Source organism: Phaethon aethereus, assembly GCF_964289735.1.
Source record: "Phaethon aethereus genome assembly, chromosome: 17".
NCBI lineage: Eukaryota > Metazoa > Chordata > Aves > Phaethontiformes > Phaethontidae > Phaethon > Phaethon aethereus.
In genome coordinates, this window is record NC_138593.1 from 10,067,123 (window position 1) to 10,081,373 (window position 14,251).

Consider the following 14,251-nt stretch of genomic DNA (forward strand, 5'->3'; position numbering starts at 1 on the left):
TGGATTGGGATACGGACATTGCCAGAGGGGTCGTTTTTAAAGCAGCCTTTCATACTCTTAAGGAGATTTCCCATTCACACCTCAGTGTGATTCATTCCATCTTCAATGGATTTAGTTGCTACATGTCATTTTCTCAACCCCCGAGCAGCTGGGTGTTGTAAGATTTCAACATGTAAGAGCCAAGAAACAAACTACATGTTAAAGCAGGGAAGCTGCAGCTTATGCTAATTATTTCACATGCTCAGATATGCAAATGGCAGTGGCAGTGAAGTATATGCTTCTTTTTTCCTCTTTTTTTTTTCTTGCTCCTCATCCTCCCTTCAGATTTGTGTCAGGAGAGGGAAACTGCTTTCCCCTATACCTAACTATTGGTTTCCTGCTGGTATCTTTTGAATAGTAATTCCAGCCAACAATGACTGCTTTTGTAAAAACATATTTACAAATCTGACTTTTGAAAGACTTGAATCAAATCTTAGCATAAGAAATACTTCTCTCTGTATTCCAAGCAGGATCACAGCTTGCAGGGCTGAACATAACCAGAGCTCCTTAGTCAGTGTCAAGCCTAACATAGACTGCATTGTGTTAAGCTAGTCTATTAAACATAGACTTGTTCAAGCAGAAACGGCAGGTTCACACCTCTCATCCTCCTGTTTTTCAGGTGGTAAGGTGAAGGTGAAAGGAAGAGAAGGTGGAGATGGAACTGCCAAATCATGCCAAACAACTGCTACTGCAGCTGAACCAGCAACGAGCCAAAGGTTTCTTCTGTGATGTGATCATTGTGGTAGAAAATGCCCTGTTTCGTGCCCATAAGAACATCCTGGCAGCCAGCAGCATGTATTTCAAATCCCTTGTCCTGCATGACAACCTGATTAACTTGGACACGGACATGGTGAACCCCACCGTGTTCCGGCAGATCTTGGACTTTATTTATACTGGTAAGCTCTTAACGACTGACCAGCCTGGTGAACAGAACTTTAATGCTCTCCTCACCGCAGCAAGCTACCTCCAACTGCACGACCTGGCAGCTCTCTGCAGAAAGAAGCTGAAGCGGAACGGCAAGTCCTTTGCTGGCAAGGCCGGTGGCCTTGGTGTTGGGAGATCTGCCAGGAGTCAGAGACTTTCCACTGCTTCGGTCATCCAAGCTCGCTATTCAGGGTCAAATGAGGGGTTGAAAGGCTCGCACTCAAAGGAGCTGTCAAAGGGAAAGCTCTCCGATGACGAGGTCTTCATCAGCAGCTCCAACCAAGAGAACTGTCACTCCTTAAGCAGGGGAGCCAGTAAGAATGGTGGTGGGGGCAGCAGTGCGAATGGGAGCACCGGCGACCAGGAGCTAGGCCTCGATCTGTCCAAAAAAAGCCCATCGCTCCCTGTTGCAGCCTCCCACGATGACACGCAGCACAGCGAAAGCCAACATGGCTCTCCCCAATCTGCCTCAGCCCCCGCAGCCAACAGTGCCTCATCGTTTGACGAGTCTGGAGTCGGAGCCCCTCACAGCATGGCAGACAGCAGTGACCCCATGGAGATGGATCTGAGCGAAGAGTGCCACCACTCATTGACAGAAAGCAGCCAGCGCAAGGGCCTCCGGCACTCGTCCCGCAAGAAGGAATGGATCAAGAAAGACAATGCCTTTGACCGAAAGGAGGGGGGCAAAGACAGGGATGAGGGCGAAGGGCTGCCCAACGGCATCCTGCTGGGGCCCTTGTCCAAGTCTGTGGAGCGGAGTCTGGCCGGGGCCTATGGCGCAGACCTACCCTACCCATGTAAGGAGGAGGTGGAAAACGGTAAGGAGAACAGTGATGACAGTGGCCAGAGCGAGAGCGAGAGCGGCGGGCATACTAGTGCCAACTATGTCTACCGGCAGGAGGGGTTTGAGCCAGTGGCCTACGGTGACAACCTGTATGTCTGTATCCCCTGTGGCAAAGGCTTTCCCAGCTCCGAGCAGCTCAATGCCCATGTGGAGACACACACCGAGGAAGACCTTTACATCAAGGAGGAAGGCACATACGGTGGCAAGGATGAAGCCGAGGATTTGTCCAACCCCAACCAGTCCTATGCCGCGGAGTCCCGACCCTTCAAGTGTTCAGTGTGTGAGAAGAGCTACAAGGATCCAGCCACGCTGCGACAGCATGAGAAGACTCACTGGCTGACGCGGCCCTTCCCTTGCAACATCTGCGGCAAGATGTTCACGCAGCGGGGCACCATGACACGGCACATGCGCAGCCACTTAGGGCTCAAGCCCTTTGCTTGCGAGGAATGCGGGATGCGCTTTACCCGGCAGTACCGACTGACAGAGCATATGCGTGTCCACTCAGGAGAAAAACCTTACGAATGTCAACTGTGTGGTGGGAAATTCACCCAGCAGCGCAATCTGATTAGCCACCTGCGAATGCATACCTCTCCCACATAAGCCAAAGACTCCAGAATGAGCTTCGAGCCCATCCGCAGTGATTTACCTTTCTGTAGACTTGCTGCTTAAAAAAAAAAGAAAAAAGAAAAAAAAACAAACAAAAAAGGGGGCAACTCCCCATACTCTGTTCAGTCATGGGAGGCCTAAACAAATGTAGCTTTAACATTTAAAAAAAAAAGTTCCTTTTTTCCCTTTTTTTAAAAAAAGAAAGGTCCACAGCCAAGCTGATGCATTTAGATTTAGTCCAACTCTCCCTCCAAATATTGGTGATCTGGCAAGAAATGCCACTTCTCGTTGCGCACATCGACTTAGTTGCCATATTGATTATCTGGAGCAGGTAGGGGGACCATGAGGAACTTGCAGCCTCTCTGGCTTCCCCCTCCCTGCCTCCTTCCTTTGTGTTACTGCCACCCTACTCACCTCCTCTCTTAAAACCACACTCAGTAGGGGCATTTCTTGCCATTAGAAAGAAAACAAAGTTACACCTTTTCAGTGGCCGTGAAATAACATAGCATTGCATTTACAAGCGCGGAAGCTGTGTCTGTGGACCATCTCACAGGGCTGGCAGCCCCTTTGGATACTGTGGGAAAGCCATAGCAGTGGTGGAACCCACCACCCTTCCCCTGGGCTGGTGATGGTTGGGGAGAGCAGTCTAGGCATGCACCAGCCCAAGTACTTCACTTAAAGAAATGGCAATGCCTCCTTCACCATCCCTCCCTCTTTTGGTTTTGATCTTTGTCCTTGGCACACGTAACCACATGCCACCTTTTCCCACAAAACACGCAAACCTCTTCTGCCTTACCCATGACTGAACAGGGACTGGATGCCCTGGGAATTTCTTTCAGTGAGCAGGGGGTCGTCTTTACTTTTCTAGTAGTTTCGTATGAATATTCTTTGCTTAGAGGTACTTGTTTTATTAAAGGAAAAACCATTGTAACGTTTATGTGAATGTTTGAACTGGAAGGTCTGAGGTTAATTCTAGGGTGGGTGGGCGGGGAGGGGGTTTGATGTAGGCTGGACTTGCTACAAGTTCCTTAGGTACTTTTTTATTATTTTTTTATTTTATTTTTTGTGTGTGTGTATGTTTTTAGCTTTCCTCCCTCACTAAAGAGCGAGTCTGTGTGGACAGACTTGTTACCTTTGCTACCTCTTGAATTCATGAGAACAATAAGATGGTTAGTGAAAGATTAGGCATTTTTTTCTCTTATTGTAAGTAATTAAATGTATAAAAGTAGAAGCTAAATTAAAGTTAAGGGATTTTTACCACCCTGTCCTTCCATCAAAAGTCAGCTAGAGAAATGTTAAAGCAAAGCTCAGCCAAAGACAAAGCAAAAAATACATTGAGTACATTGAGCCAGAGGCTGTCTGCTTGGACTGGCTCATTCGCAGTCTCTTGGCTGTTTGTAGTCACTTTTAGATAAAAGAAGAAAACTTCTCTGAGCTTTTTGGGCCCTTTCCAGCTTTGTTTATTGAATCTGGATACTATGGGGAGGGGAAAATGTCCCCCTCATCTTCCACTCCCCCAGCACATCTGGGTCAGTCTGTAAACACCTGGCAGGACAGAGGGTGAGGGCATAGCAGCCTATAATTTACTAGAATCCAGAGTGCAATAAGGTGGGGGAGAGGAGGAAAAAGCAAACCAAAGTGTTTCATATCCTCCCTTTTAGACAATTTAACACACGCACACAAAAAAAAAAAAGAAAAATGAAAAGAAAAAGAAACAAAATGTTCTTGCAACATCTGCATAAGACATCACAGCCAACAGCTGCTATTGGTTTAGGAGAGAAGACAGAGAACTTAGCCCACCGATTCTTGGCCCTCTTGACTTTGTTGGCGTGACCTTGTGGAAAGCTATGGCTTATTTCAAGCCTCCCGTGACTGTGGTGGTAAAAATTCACAGCCAGTAGAATCATCCCTTCTGAATTGAGTAAGGTTTACACTTGTGTTTTTTAATTTGGGTTTTTTTTTTCTTCCACTCAAACCAGTATAGTCTCTATGCGTAAGGTTTACCAAACCTCACATTTTGTCTTTTTTTAAGAAAACAAAACCAATTTTTTAAGTTTCGACCAAAAAAGAAAAAAGAAAAAAAAAGAAAAAAAGTGAGCATGTTTGACTAAAACAAAGAAATATAAGCTTCATTTTCTATTGGGTTTTTTTTTGTTTGTTTTTTTGGTGTTGTTTTTTTTTTTTGTTAAGGTAGACTAGTCCATAAGAAGTTTTTGGGTCAATTGAATGAACTGAGGAAACTGGAATCCAGGCGCCAAGCAATAGACAACCCAAAGGCGCTGCGCCTCGGCCCGGTGTCACGTTACAGGGAACACGCTCGCCCCTCTCGCCCGCCGCGCTCCAGTCTGCTTCTCCCAGTGCCATTGTCTGCTCGCTCCCAGACTCCCGCGAGCTGTGGAGCGTGAGAGGGAAGCATGGACTTTTGTTTTTTTCCTAATCGTGCTGAGATGCGCTGTTTTCTTTTGGGGGGTTAGGTGGGTTTTTAGTGTCTTTAGCACTTCCACGTTTTGAATATATATTGAATTCTTTTCTCCTTGATTTCCTTGCCAAACCCCCCGAGAATGTCCCCAAAATAGTCTTTGGGGAGGACAGGGAAGGCCTTGCCGTCTACCTTTGTCTCAGAGCAAGTCTCAGCAGGGCCTAGGGACAGCTGTGCAAAGATTAGTTCCTAGGCACCCTCACCCTGCCTTTACCTTCCCTCCAGCCATCCCCAAAGCTGAGCTGAATCCCAGGCTGGCTTAGGCTGCGGCCAGCGCAGGCTCCCCTTGCTGCCGGCTGGCTAAGAACCCACAAAGTCCAGACTTCCGAACCGATAGCTCCCTTAGTGAGGAGGGGACGGCCGGGGATGAGCCCTGTGCCCCGCTGCGGGTTTCCCCCATTCACTCGTAGCCCTGCAGTTGCCGAGATGGGTCCGCCACCGTTGTGGCACACGGCCAGCACTGGGGACTGCAGGCCGGTGTCTCTGCAGAGGCCACCCTTGGGCCAGCAGCTCAAGCTGCGACCGGCTGAGCCGAGCCATGGGGCAGCCTGAGGCGTGAGAAGGCAGCGAGCTCCTCAGCAGGCAAATAACCTGCTCCCCCTCACTTAATTCCATTTTTACAAGCATGTGTGTGGGTAATGTAGCCTCTCCCCCCACCCCCAGGCCCCTCTTCACTTGCTTCTTAAGCCTCAAGAATCGTGTTGAAGTTTCAGGACCCAATGCTATTTTAAAAAATAAAAAATTGGAGCGTCTTTTTTTTACTTTATCCCTTCCCCAGCACTTAAACAATACGACATAAAGTCTGTGTACAGCAAGAGTATTGTACAAAAGGAAATTTTGTTCTTTTTTCAAGTAGCTGTGTAAAGTTGTGTTCCATAGATTGAGTATAAACAACATTTTCCAAATTGTGACAGTAATAATGAATAACTAATAATACTCAAAACTTCAGGGACTGTTTCAGGCCTGCTTGAGGCCTAAACACTCAACTGCATTTGTACGACATAGTATTGTATCAAACATTTTTCTGTATTTTAATGAGAAAGCAAAACACTAGTTTCATATTTAAGATTTTAAGAGTTTTAGGGTGGGGGGGAGGGAGTTGCTTTTTTTTTTTTTTAATTTTATTTTAATTTTTTTTAAATACACAAAGAGCCTCAAGAGGAATAAAACAATTTAAAAACAAACAAAAAAAAAAACAAAAAGAAAAAAAAAGAGGCCAGGCAGCTTAAGTATATGCTTTAGTCACTTCTTAGTTCCAGAATGTTTTCGGAATAACAGGAAAAAAAAAAAGATGAAATAGCAAAAGTTGTATAAAAGAATAAAGAAGCTCATACCCAAATTCACAAAACTATTTTTTAAACCAAAGCACATTTGAATGAGTATGGAACCTCACTTGGCTCAGAAAAGTACTAATATATTTATCTCATTGTTTACATAAACTTTTACAGTTTCAGACCTCAACAGATCTAGGGGCCAGTCAAAATTAATCTTTGCTTTTTCCATTGGTTTGTCCCTGAAGGCTACACAGCGTTTCCCAGCTTGGGAGGGGAGATCTGTGTCCCAGCCTGCATTCCAGCACTGCTCGGGGAGGGCGGGGAGAGGAAGGGCAACTGGAAATATGGCACGTAGATACTGTATTTTTTGTCTTCAACCCATGAAAGATTTGCTGGGAGTGAGACCCATGCACTATTGCGGAGGCATTCCAGCCTACCTCTTCCTCAGAGGAGTCTGAGGGCACCAAGAGGGTAGAAAGAGATGTGAGAAGCTCTGGAGAGAGAGAAGGATGTTGTCAGAAGATGGTGGGAGCTGCTGTACCCAGCTCATCTCCTTAATCTTAGCCACGGGGAGCTGGGCTGAGCTGTTTTCCAACCCTTTACTGCAAAACCTCCAAAAACAAATTCCTGGGAAAAAACCAAAAGCCCAGCTCTGTGCACTTGGGGGAGTTAGCAGGAGCCACAAAGACCACAGAAGACACCAAAGAGCTATTGACACGCAGCTTCTGTGAGGCTTTGTGGCTGCTGACGTGGAAGAGTACGCACAACTCTGAACCGCCCCTCTGCGCCGGGCAGGGGCTGTGGCAGAGGTGGCTGATCTCCCTGCGGTGACTTGGGTAGCTTTAATGGTCTGGCGTGGGGGCGAGAGCACGGGCGCCTGGCTGCCTCCTCCTGTTCCAAGCTGTGCTGGGGCTCGAGCTGTACTGTTCCAGCCATCTGAGCCACCTTTTCATTGAACAGCTGGATTGATTCACTCCAGACCTTACAGTCATGCGCAAAGAGCCCAATCAAAACTCCTAAGTCTTTCTTGGTGGAAACCTAAGCTTGATTTGCATGTTAGAACAGCGTAAAGATGACCAATGAAGATGGTTTGCTAAAATGCCGCTAAAGCCAAAAAAAAAAAAGTTTTTTTTAAAAAAAAGCTCCCATCATTAGTCTTGACCCTTTGTAGCTTTTACCTTCTACACCAAAGCCACCTCAAACATTTGAGGCGGGGGCTGATGGAAAATGAAATATTAATTTTGCCTGGTCTTAATATCTAACAAAGATGGTGCAAACACTATTTGACAGTGTTGTTTTTGTATCAATATGTATGTGCAGTAATGAATGTATTTATTTCTCAGATTCTGTATGCACAGTTTTGCAATGTAATTCAGAAAGTTGCAAACACAAAGATGTGTCCGCAGGGTCTTCTCTACAGGATTTCAAAAAAATGAAAAAAATATATTAAAAAAAAAAGAATCTCAGAGACTCTCAGCATAGCCATAAACCATAACCTGTGAAGACAATACAAAGACTGGACTTTTGTAGCTTTGCATAGAAGAGGAATTTATGTTTTGCTGTATTTAAATGTTTCCATTTACAGTGTCACTCTTTTAAGATTCCTGTTTTGGTTTTTGTTGTGTTTTTTTTCCTCTCTCTCGTGTGTGTGGAAAGCATTGTTTTCAAGCAGTGCAGGTTCAAAGTCTGGGTTAGCAGTATTTTGCCGTGTTGCTTCAGTTCTGAAAAGCAGGAGTATGGGTCTTGAGCAGGGAAACATCCAGCGCACTCAGTGAAACAAAACGAATTCTGAGGTGACTGCTGGCAAAATCCGGAGAAGGTAAAAGTCATCAGAGGAACAGTTGTGTGCTTCCGATTGCAGCTTGTGACTGAGACAAGTCTATTGTCCTGAAGTCCCCCTCATCCCTCACTTACTGTTTACTGTGGTAGCAATAAGGATCACAGAAGTGGGGAGCTGATGCCTAGGACAGCTGGAGGAAGCTTTGTGCCAAACCCAACAGCCCTTGTGCCATCTTGTGATGGGCCTTGCAAACTATACTGAAGCTTCAGAGTCCCTATAGCATAAGGTGGTTAGAGCCTCTGGGAAAAGCTGTACTTTACAAAGCCTCTTGTTCCAGTATTGGTGGAGTTAGCAGTTATGGACCTGCTACAGCCTTAAAAATTAGCATGAAGAAAAGATGTTTGTTGATTTCTGGATATTTGCCAAATTCAGAAACCTTTCCAATCAGCTGTGCTGGAGTTAAGGGAAAAGCAAATAAAAAACAGAGAGACAAAACCTCCCTACATTTTAAATGGGTTTGAGAGGCTCTAGATAGTAAACACGTAGCTCTCCTCAGACAGCAGAAATGCTCACCATTGAATCACAGAATCTTTGGGTTGGAAGGGATCTTTTAAGGTCAAGAGTTTAAAATCTAAATGAGTTCTGAGCTGTAATTCTTAAATAATTAAACAGACTTCTAGCATTTTTTCTTAGTTTTTGTTTAAATGTAATGATTTGTTCAACATCAGCAAAGTCTCTCCATTTATTGTAAAACCCTTTCTTTTCACAAGCTTACTCCTGCACTCCAGAACTGGCCATATTCTTGAAAAAGAAAATTTGGGGGTTGCTTTCAATAGCTGAAAGTAGCTTGTTGCAATGTTTTAAGTCCCATGGTACTTCATTGTCCTGATTTTAGTGCAGGAGACAAGCAGGCAAGCAGCAGCTGATGCTCAGCCCCTTTCCACTCCTTGTGTTTTGCATTTTTTCAGAGTGGGGTAAGAAGTTTCACCTTTGATGATTTCCTATTAGACTCTCTAAATTTGCTGCTTTCCTTGTAAAAGGAAAAGATTTGGCATTCACTGTGAGGCAGTTGCAGCTCTGCTGAAAGCATCCTAGCTGGACTTCCTAGTCAGGAAGGCTTCTTCATTCCAGCTGTAGTTAATCTCTGTGCCACAACAGAATTGCTATCTATTCTGCTTTCCTTGTTTTAACTAACTGGACTCAAAAGTACTGAAATGTAAGTTTAGAACTAGAAATGCATTTGTTGTTCAGTTGTTTCCTATCACCATCCTCTTCCTCCCATCCTTCCCCAATTTTCCTAAGCATTTGGAAGCCCAGTGTTGAACACATAGGGATCAATGGATCAGTGTTTTTTGCACAGAGCAGACCCTGTGGGATGCAGTAGCAAAGGTATAAAACAGAATACTTCATGCTACACTTGTTGGCAGTTAGGGGACACGCTTCATAGTGCTTGCTTTCCCTGAGGAGTGGGACTTTTTTAAACTTTCACATTCACAAGCTACCAATCGAAGCACCTAGCACAACTGTTGCTCTAACTTCCACAGGAGTTTTGGCTGGCTGGGGATAACTTTTCTATGAGGAGAGGATCTTGTTCTGGCTGGCTGGATATTTTTCCCTATTTTATTTTAATATTTTAAATACAACTGAAAAAGGGATGTTGCATCTCTCTTTTTTTTTTTTTTTTAAGTTTTAAGCCTTAACTATCAGTCAGTCTAGGAGCCCTGGATGTTTCCTGAGGAGGGGGAGAGGAGGGGAGGGCAAGGGAAAGGCCGACATTCCTGCTGCAATGTTCTGTTCATTTCCTTCAAGAGCTTGAATTCAGGTCAGAGCCACACATAGTTGTGGCTTCAACTCAAGTGTCATATAAAAAAATACAGAAATTATAATATGATCTCAGCATTCAGAAATTTGCAGTCTTAATGTACAGTGATGAGAAACTGTTATTTTATGATCTTTTCATTAAAAGCTTGATTGAAAAATTACATCTTTTGCTCTAGAGTTCACCTTGTTCCTATAGCTGACTCTCTCCAGGTTTTCTCCTCCCCTCATTTATTCTTGCCCAGGGATCTGAACCAGCCACTTCACAAAGCAGACCCCCCTCACACATACACAGCCAAAAGAGACCCACAAAACTTCTTATTTTATGCACCTATGCACTTTGCTCAGAAGCCAAAATCTGATACTTGTTAGAATAGAAGAAAGGATGAATTGTATGGGCCAGGCTGGTGTACAGTAAATGTGCAGGCAATGGATAATGGAGGAATCATAATTTCACCTTTTTTTGTTGTGACCCTGAGCAAGTTGAGGCTGTTTTTGAAAAGTTATCCCTGCTTTGTCCTAACCACAGTTTGAAAGCAGTGTTTGTCAGAGACTGTAGATGTACCTGCCGATCCACAAATCCCTTCAGTCTATTTTGGCTCTAAGTTTAACTCCCTGAGCACATCTCTGAGGAGCAGAGAAGCAGCTGAGGCAGAACTTTTTCCTAAAAGAAATTATGGTTCTTCATCCACCTGTGATGGAGGTAAAAAGCAGAAATGCTTCCAGGGAAGATGGCTGTAATGACAAAAGCACCCAGTGCAGCTTTCAACCTCTCAAATGTTAAGATCCAGACATTTTATCTTGGGCAGGTTAAGCATGACCCTAGAAAAATTAATTAGCATTTCCTTGGCCTGGGTTCTTAACAGTGTTTTCTGGTTCCCAGGCCAGCTTTTGCATCTAAGCATCCTTCAATAAAATACCTGTTTAATGGACGCAAATTAAGCATTTTCACCCCAATGCAAAAGCCAAGCCTAGTATTTTGCAACACTTCCCTTTGTCACACTACTCATCACCACAGTTTTGCTGTTTCTCCCAGAGCCTATTGGAATGCCTTAATATGCAGCACAGTAACCCTGGCATTGAAAATTCATGTATTACCCTCTTCTTCTTCTGCTTCCTTTTTTTTTTTTTTTTTTTTAAACACAATGCTGACTATATTTTAAAGTGACTGACTGAAGGAGCTTCAAGTTTAGTCAGTTTTCTGACAGGTTGCAAAGTCAGCAGCACTGGTAAGAAAATCATTTTTATTTGTCCTTGGAGATGTGTTTTACCCAGCAAGGTTAAAGAGAAGGACAAAAATGCACAGAAAAACAGATGAAGAGCTACAGAAAACCAGAGGCTGATTTTCAACAGCCCAGATGTGGTAATGAGCTTGTACTCTTCTCCCAGCTACCAGTGGCTTTTCTTGTCTTTTTTTCCCTTTATTTCTAATTTCTTCTGGAAGTTCTTGCTTCCTGGCACCCATTTCTTTGTGGCATAAGTGGTTTCCAGCATAGTTAATAGATTGCATGTTCTATTTTACTTTCTTTGCCGTGGTCAGCTCCTTTTCATCTCATAAGATCCTGTGACAACTATACAAAACTCTTCATATAATAACTCACAACTGAAATGCAGCTGCCTCTGTGGTAGCACACTGAAATATGTACAACTGAAGTGCAGAGTGCAGGATGTAAAGGATACCAGATATGTCTGGAATGCTTGGGAATTTGTACTTTCTTCCCTCTGCTTTCATTGCCCCCATTTATTGGTAGGACTTCTTTTCTCTCAAACCCACACTTGCTTTCTCTCCACTATCCTTCTCCCTCTTGAAGAGCAAACAGACATCGGGTCAAACCTTTGAATAATAGATTTGGGTTTTGCTTTTCTGCAGGAAATATAATTTCATCAAGATTGGAACTTTTCTATGGGAATAAAACTTATAATTTTTTTTTAAATTAAATCTTGTTCCAGCCACTGTTGAGGTCCCATTTGGACCCTGCTGAGTAGATACACATGCAGAATGTTTGTTTCATGAGAACTCTAATGACTGATGTCACATTAAATTAGTTAAAAGGGAAAGACTTTTTTTTAAAAAGAATAATTTCAGGTCAGTAAAAGCCAAAAGACTAGCATCTCACTTTGGAAATTACTTCTAAAATATGCCTTCATCCTGTTTTGTATTGAAAATAAACTTCGAAGCACTGGAGGTTTTATCTACAAGTAATGCCAAATTTTCAAGAGCTCTAAGAATGCTGAAGCTGTTGCCAACTATTAATTTTGTGTATCTATCTGGGTTTTGTTTGTATGGATGCACTACAAAGTTGACCAGGTTTAAACAACTTGATTTTGTGTGCATTTGTGCAAAGTCTGCTGTGTACCAAGTTTAGTGTGACTGGCTTAAATCAGTAATAGCTAAAGCTAGTGCATTTGCCTTAGCAAAACTCATTGTTCTTTGTCTTGTTCTTTTCTTGCGCAGTGGGAGCCACCTGCTGCAGCCCCCCTGTAAGCTGCACCTTCAGAATCCAACTGAAGGGAGTTCCCACAGGAGAGGCTGGCTGCTGTCAGCAGAGCCATTAAGTCCCTCACTCCTTCCAAGTAGTCTTCTATGTATATGTAGTCTTCAGCTCCCAACTCAGGACTATGGGATCTTTTATGGCAGGAAGCAAACTACCTAAAACGCAAATAACGCAATGGTTGCATCCAGCTGGGAGCCTAGCCCCTAGACTGAAAATGTAATGCCGCTTTCATCCATCTCCGCACATCACTGTTTGCCTCGGGTCACAGCATGCTTCTGGCAACACCACTGTTTTCCTGGTGTTAATTTCATTAAGACTGTGTTCTTCCAGCATCTGATGCCGACATCCATTCTACCCCTCACCTTGAGGTACCCTGATTACAAAACCTGGCACAGAGGCCCAAAAATACTCCAAAGTTTGCTATTTGGACCAAAATTACTTCCCTTTACAACTCCTCTGGGTACTGCTCTTGCCTCAGTTCTGCCGTTTCCTCCCTCCTACAGGTCACCACACAAACATCTTCTTTCTTTCCCTTCATGGCCTCTGTAGCAGCAATTGTTTTTGGTTCGGTTTGTTGTAGTTTTTTTTCCCTCTGCAGTTGTGATGTCTTAGTGATGAACCCTATTGGAAACGGCTGCATAGCAAGGTCTGAATCCATATGTTTCAGCTCGGTGGGTTGAGCCAGTTGTAAGAAAGCACGATCTCCCTGCAATTACAGTGCATCCATCGCTCCAATACTATAGAGTGAAAAACATTCATCATACTGTCTTCTGCTGCTCCAGGTGCTAAGAAGAGAGGCCAATGTAGCTGGTATGTATCAGCCTAGGAGGTGATTGATGGCCCTGCCTACTTCCTTTGCTTTCTGCCTTCTCACCATTTTGTCCCTTACTTCAGTTTCTTGCTTAGTTACCGAGAACAGTGGGAGAGGAGAGATGTTGCTGGGCTCTCAGCAGGACAGGGTAATTTTTTTGATAACTTGGCTCTGAAGCAAAGGTCTAATTCTCCCTCTCTATTCGTGTCCATCCTCTCCTTCTTGTACACAACAATTGGATTTTAAAAAACAGACAGAATCCCGCACCCCTTGCCTCTGGATTCAGACTCAGCTGGTTTCTTTACTTTTGGTTAGAGATTTTCAATTTGATAAAAATCAAGAACTCTTCCAGAAGCCTGACTTGAAGCAAGCAGCACTTAAGGCTAGTAAAAACATGACATAGCCTTCCCTTGATTTCAGGGGACAGCAGTGGCAGAGCAGATGCTAGCTCTAAGGTTTTTTGGTCAGCCTTCCTGCACGGCATGTGTGTGTGTTGTCTAGTTGTTTGGTGTGCACCTACTCCCTAGTACGGGCGCTGAGGATTCAGATGCAGGAACCTGGCCAGACTACATAACCACATCCCCTGGCTGTGGCCACACAGTGAGCACTTTATGAGCACTAGGCAGGAATCAAGCTCCACACCTGGGCAGATGCTGCTTCTCTGTAGCCCTGCAGATCTGTGTGCCTTCACAGTAATGGGCCTGGCCATTCAAACACCATCTGGGACTGGCCGCACAGATCTGACCAGAGGACAGTGGAGAGGGCAGCATCACCAGATGTCACTTATCAGCATCCCAGCCATCTGTAAAATGTGCAGAACTAAGCTCTGGGTTTCCAGCCTTGTCACCAGAGGCTCTCGCTGCCCCCATCACCCGGCACCAGCCTCCTGCCAACTCCAGCTGGTCCCCTTGCCACAACAGGAGCCAAAGGCCGGCCAGGGAAGATTGCACAACCAGGCCTTGATCTGTATTTTCCACCGCTCAGCCAGCAAACCCCTCCTTTTTTCCAGCACAGCTGTTTTCCATCTCTGCTCAGGAAACATGCCCTGTTTTTGATTCCTGGGTCTTGCTTTATGAAGCAATCATGGGCAGGCTGTCTGGGTGGAACGGGTCACAAAGTGGCTGTGGGATAACTCTGGATTCTGAACACCAACACAGAACAAAGGGGAGCTTTGCCAAGGC

At 44.5% G+C, this 14,251-nt stretch overlaps 1 protein-coding gene across 1 annotated transcript in view; it reads left to right on the forward strand.

The window, feature by feature from the left end:
- Nucleotides 1–5,289, forward strand: part of HIC2 (HIC ZBTB transcriptional repressor 2) — a 202,296-nt gene extending 197,007 nt beyond the window's left edge. The window contains exon 2 of the mRNA XM_082007694.1: nucleotides 695–5,289. Coding sequence (XP_081863820.1) covers nucleotides 695–2,407 — 1,713 coding nt within the window. The 3' untranslated portion in view covers nucleotides 2,408–5,289. The remainder of the gene's footprint in view (nucleotides 1–694) is intronic.
- The last annotated feature ends 8,962 nt before the right edge of the window (nucleotides 5,290–14,251 follow it).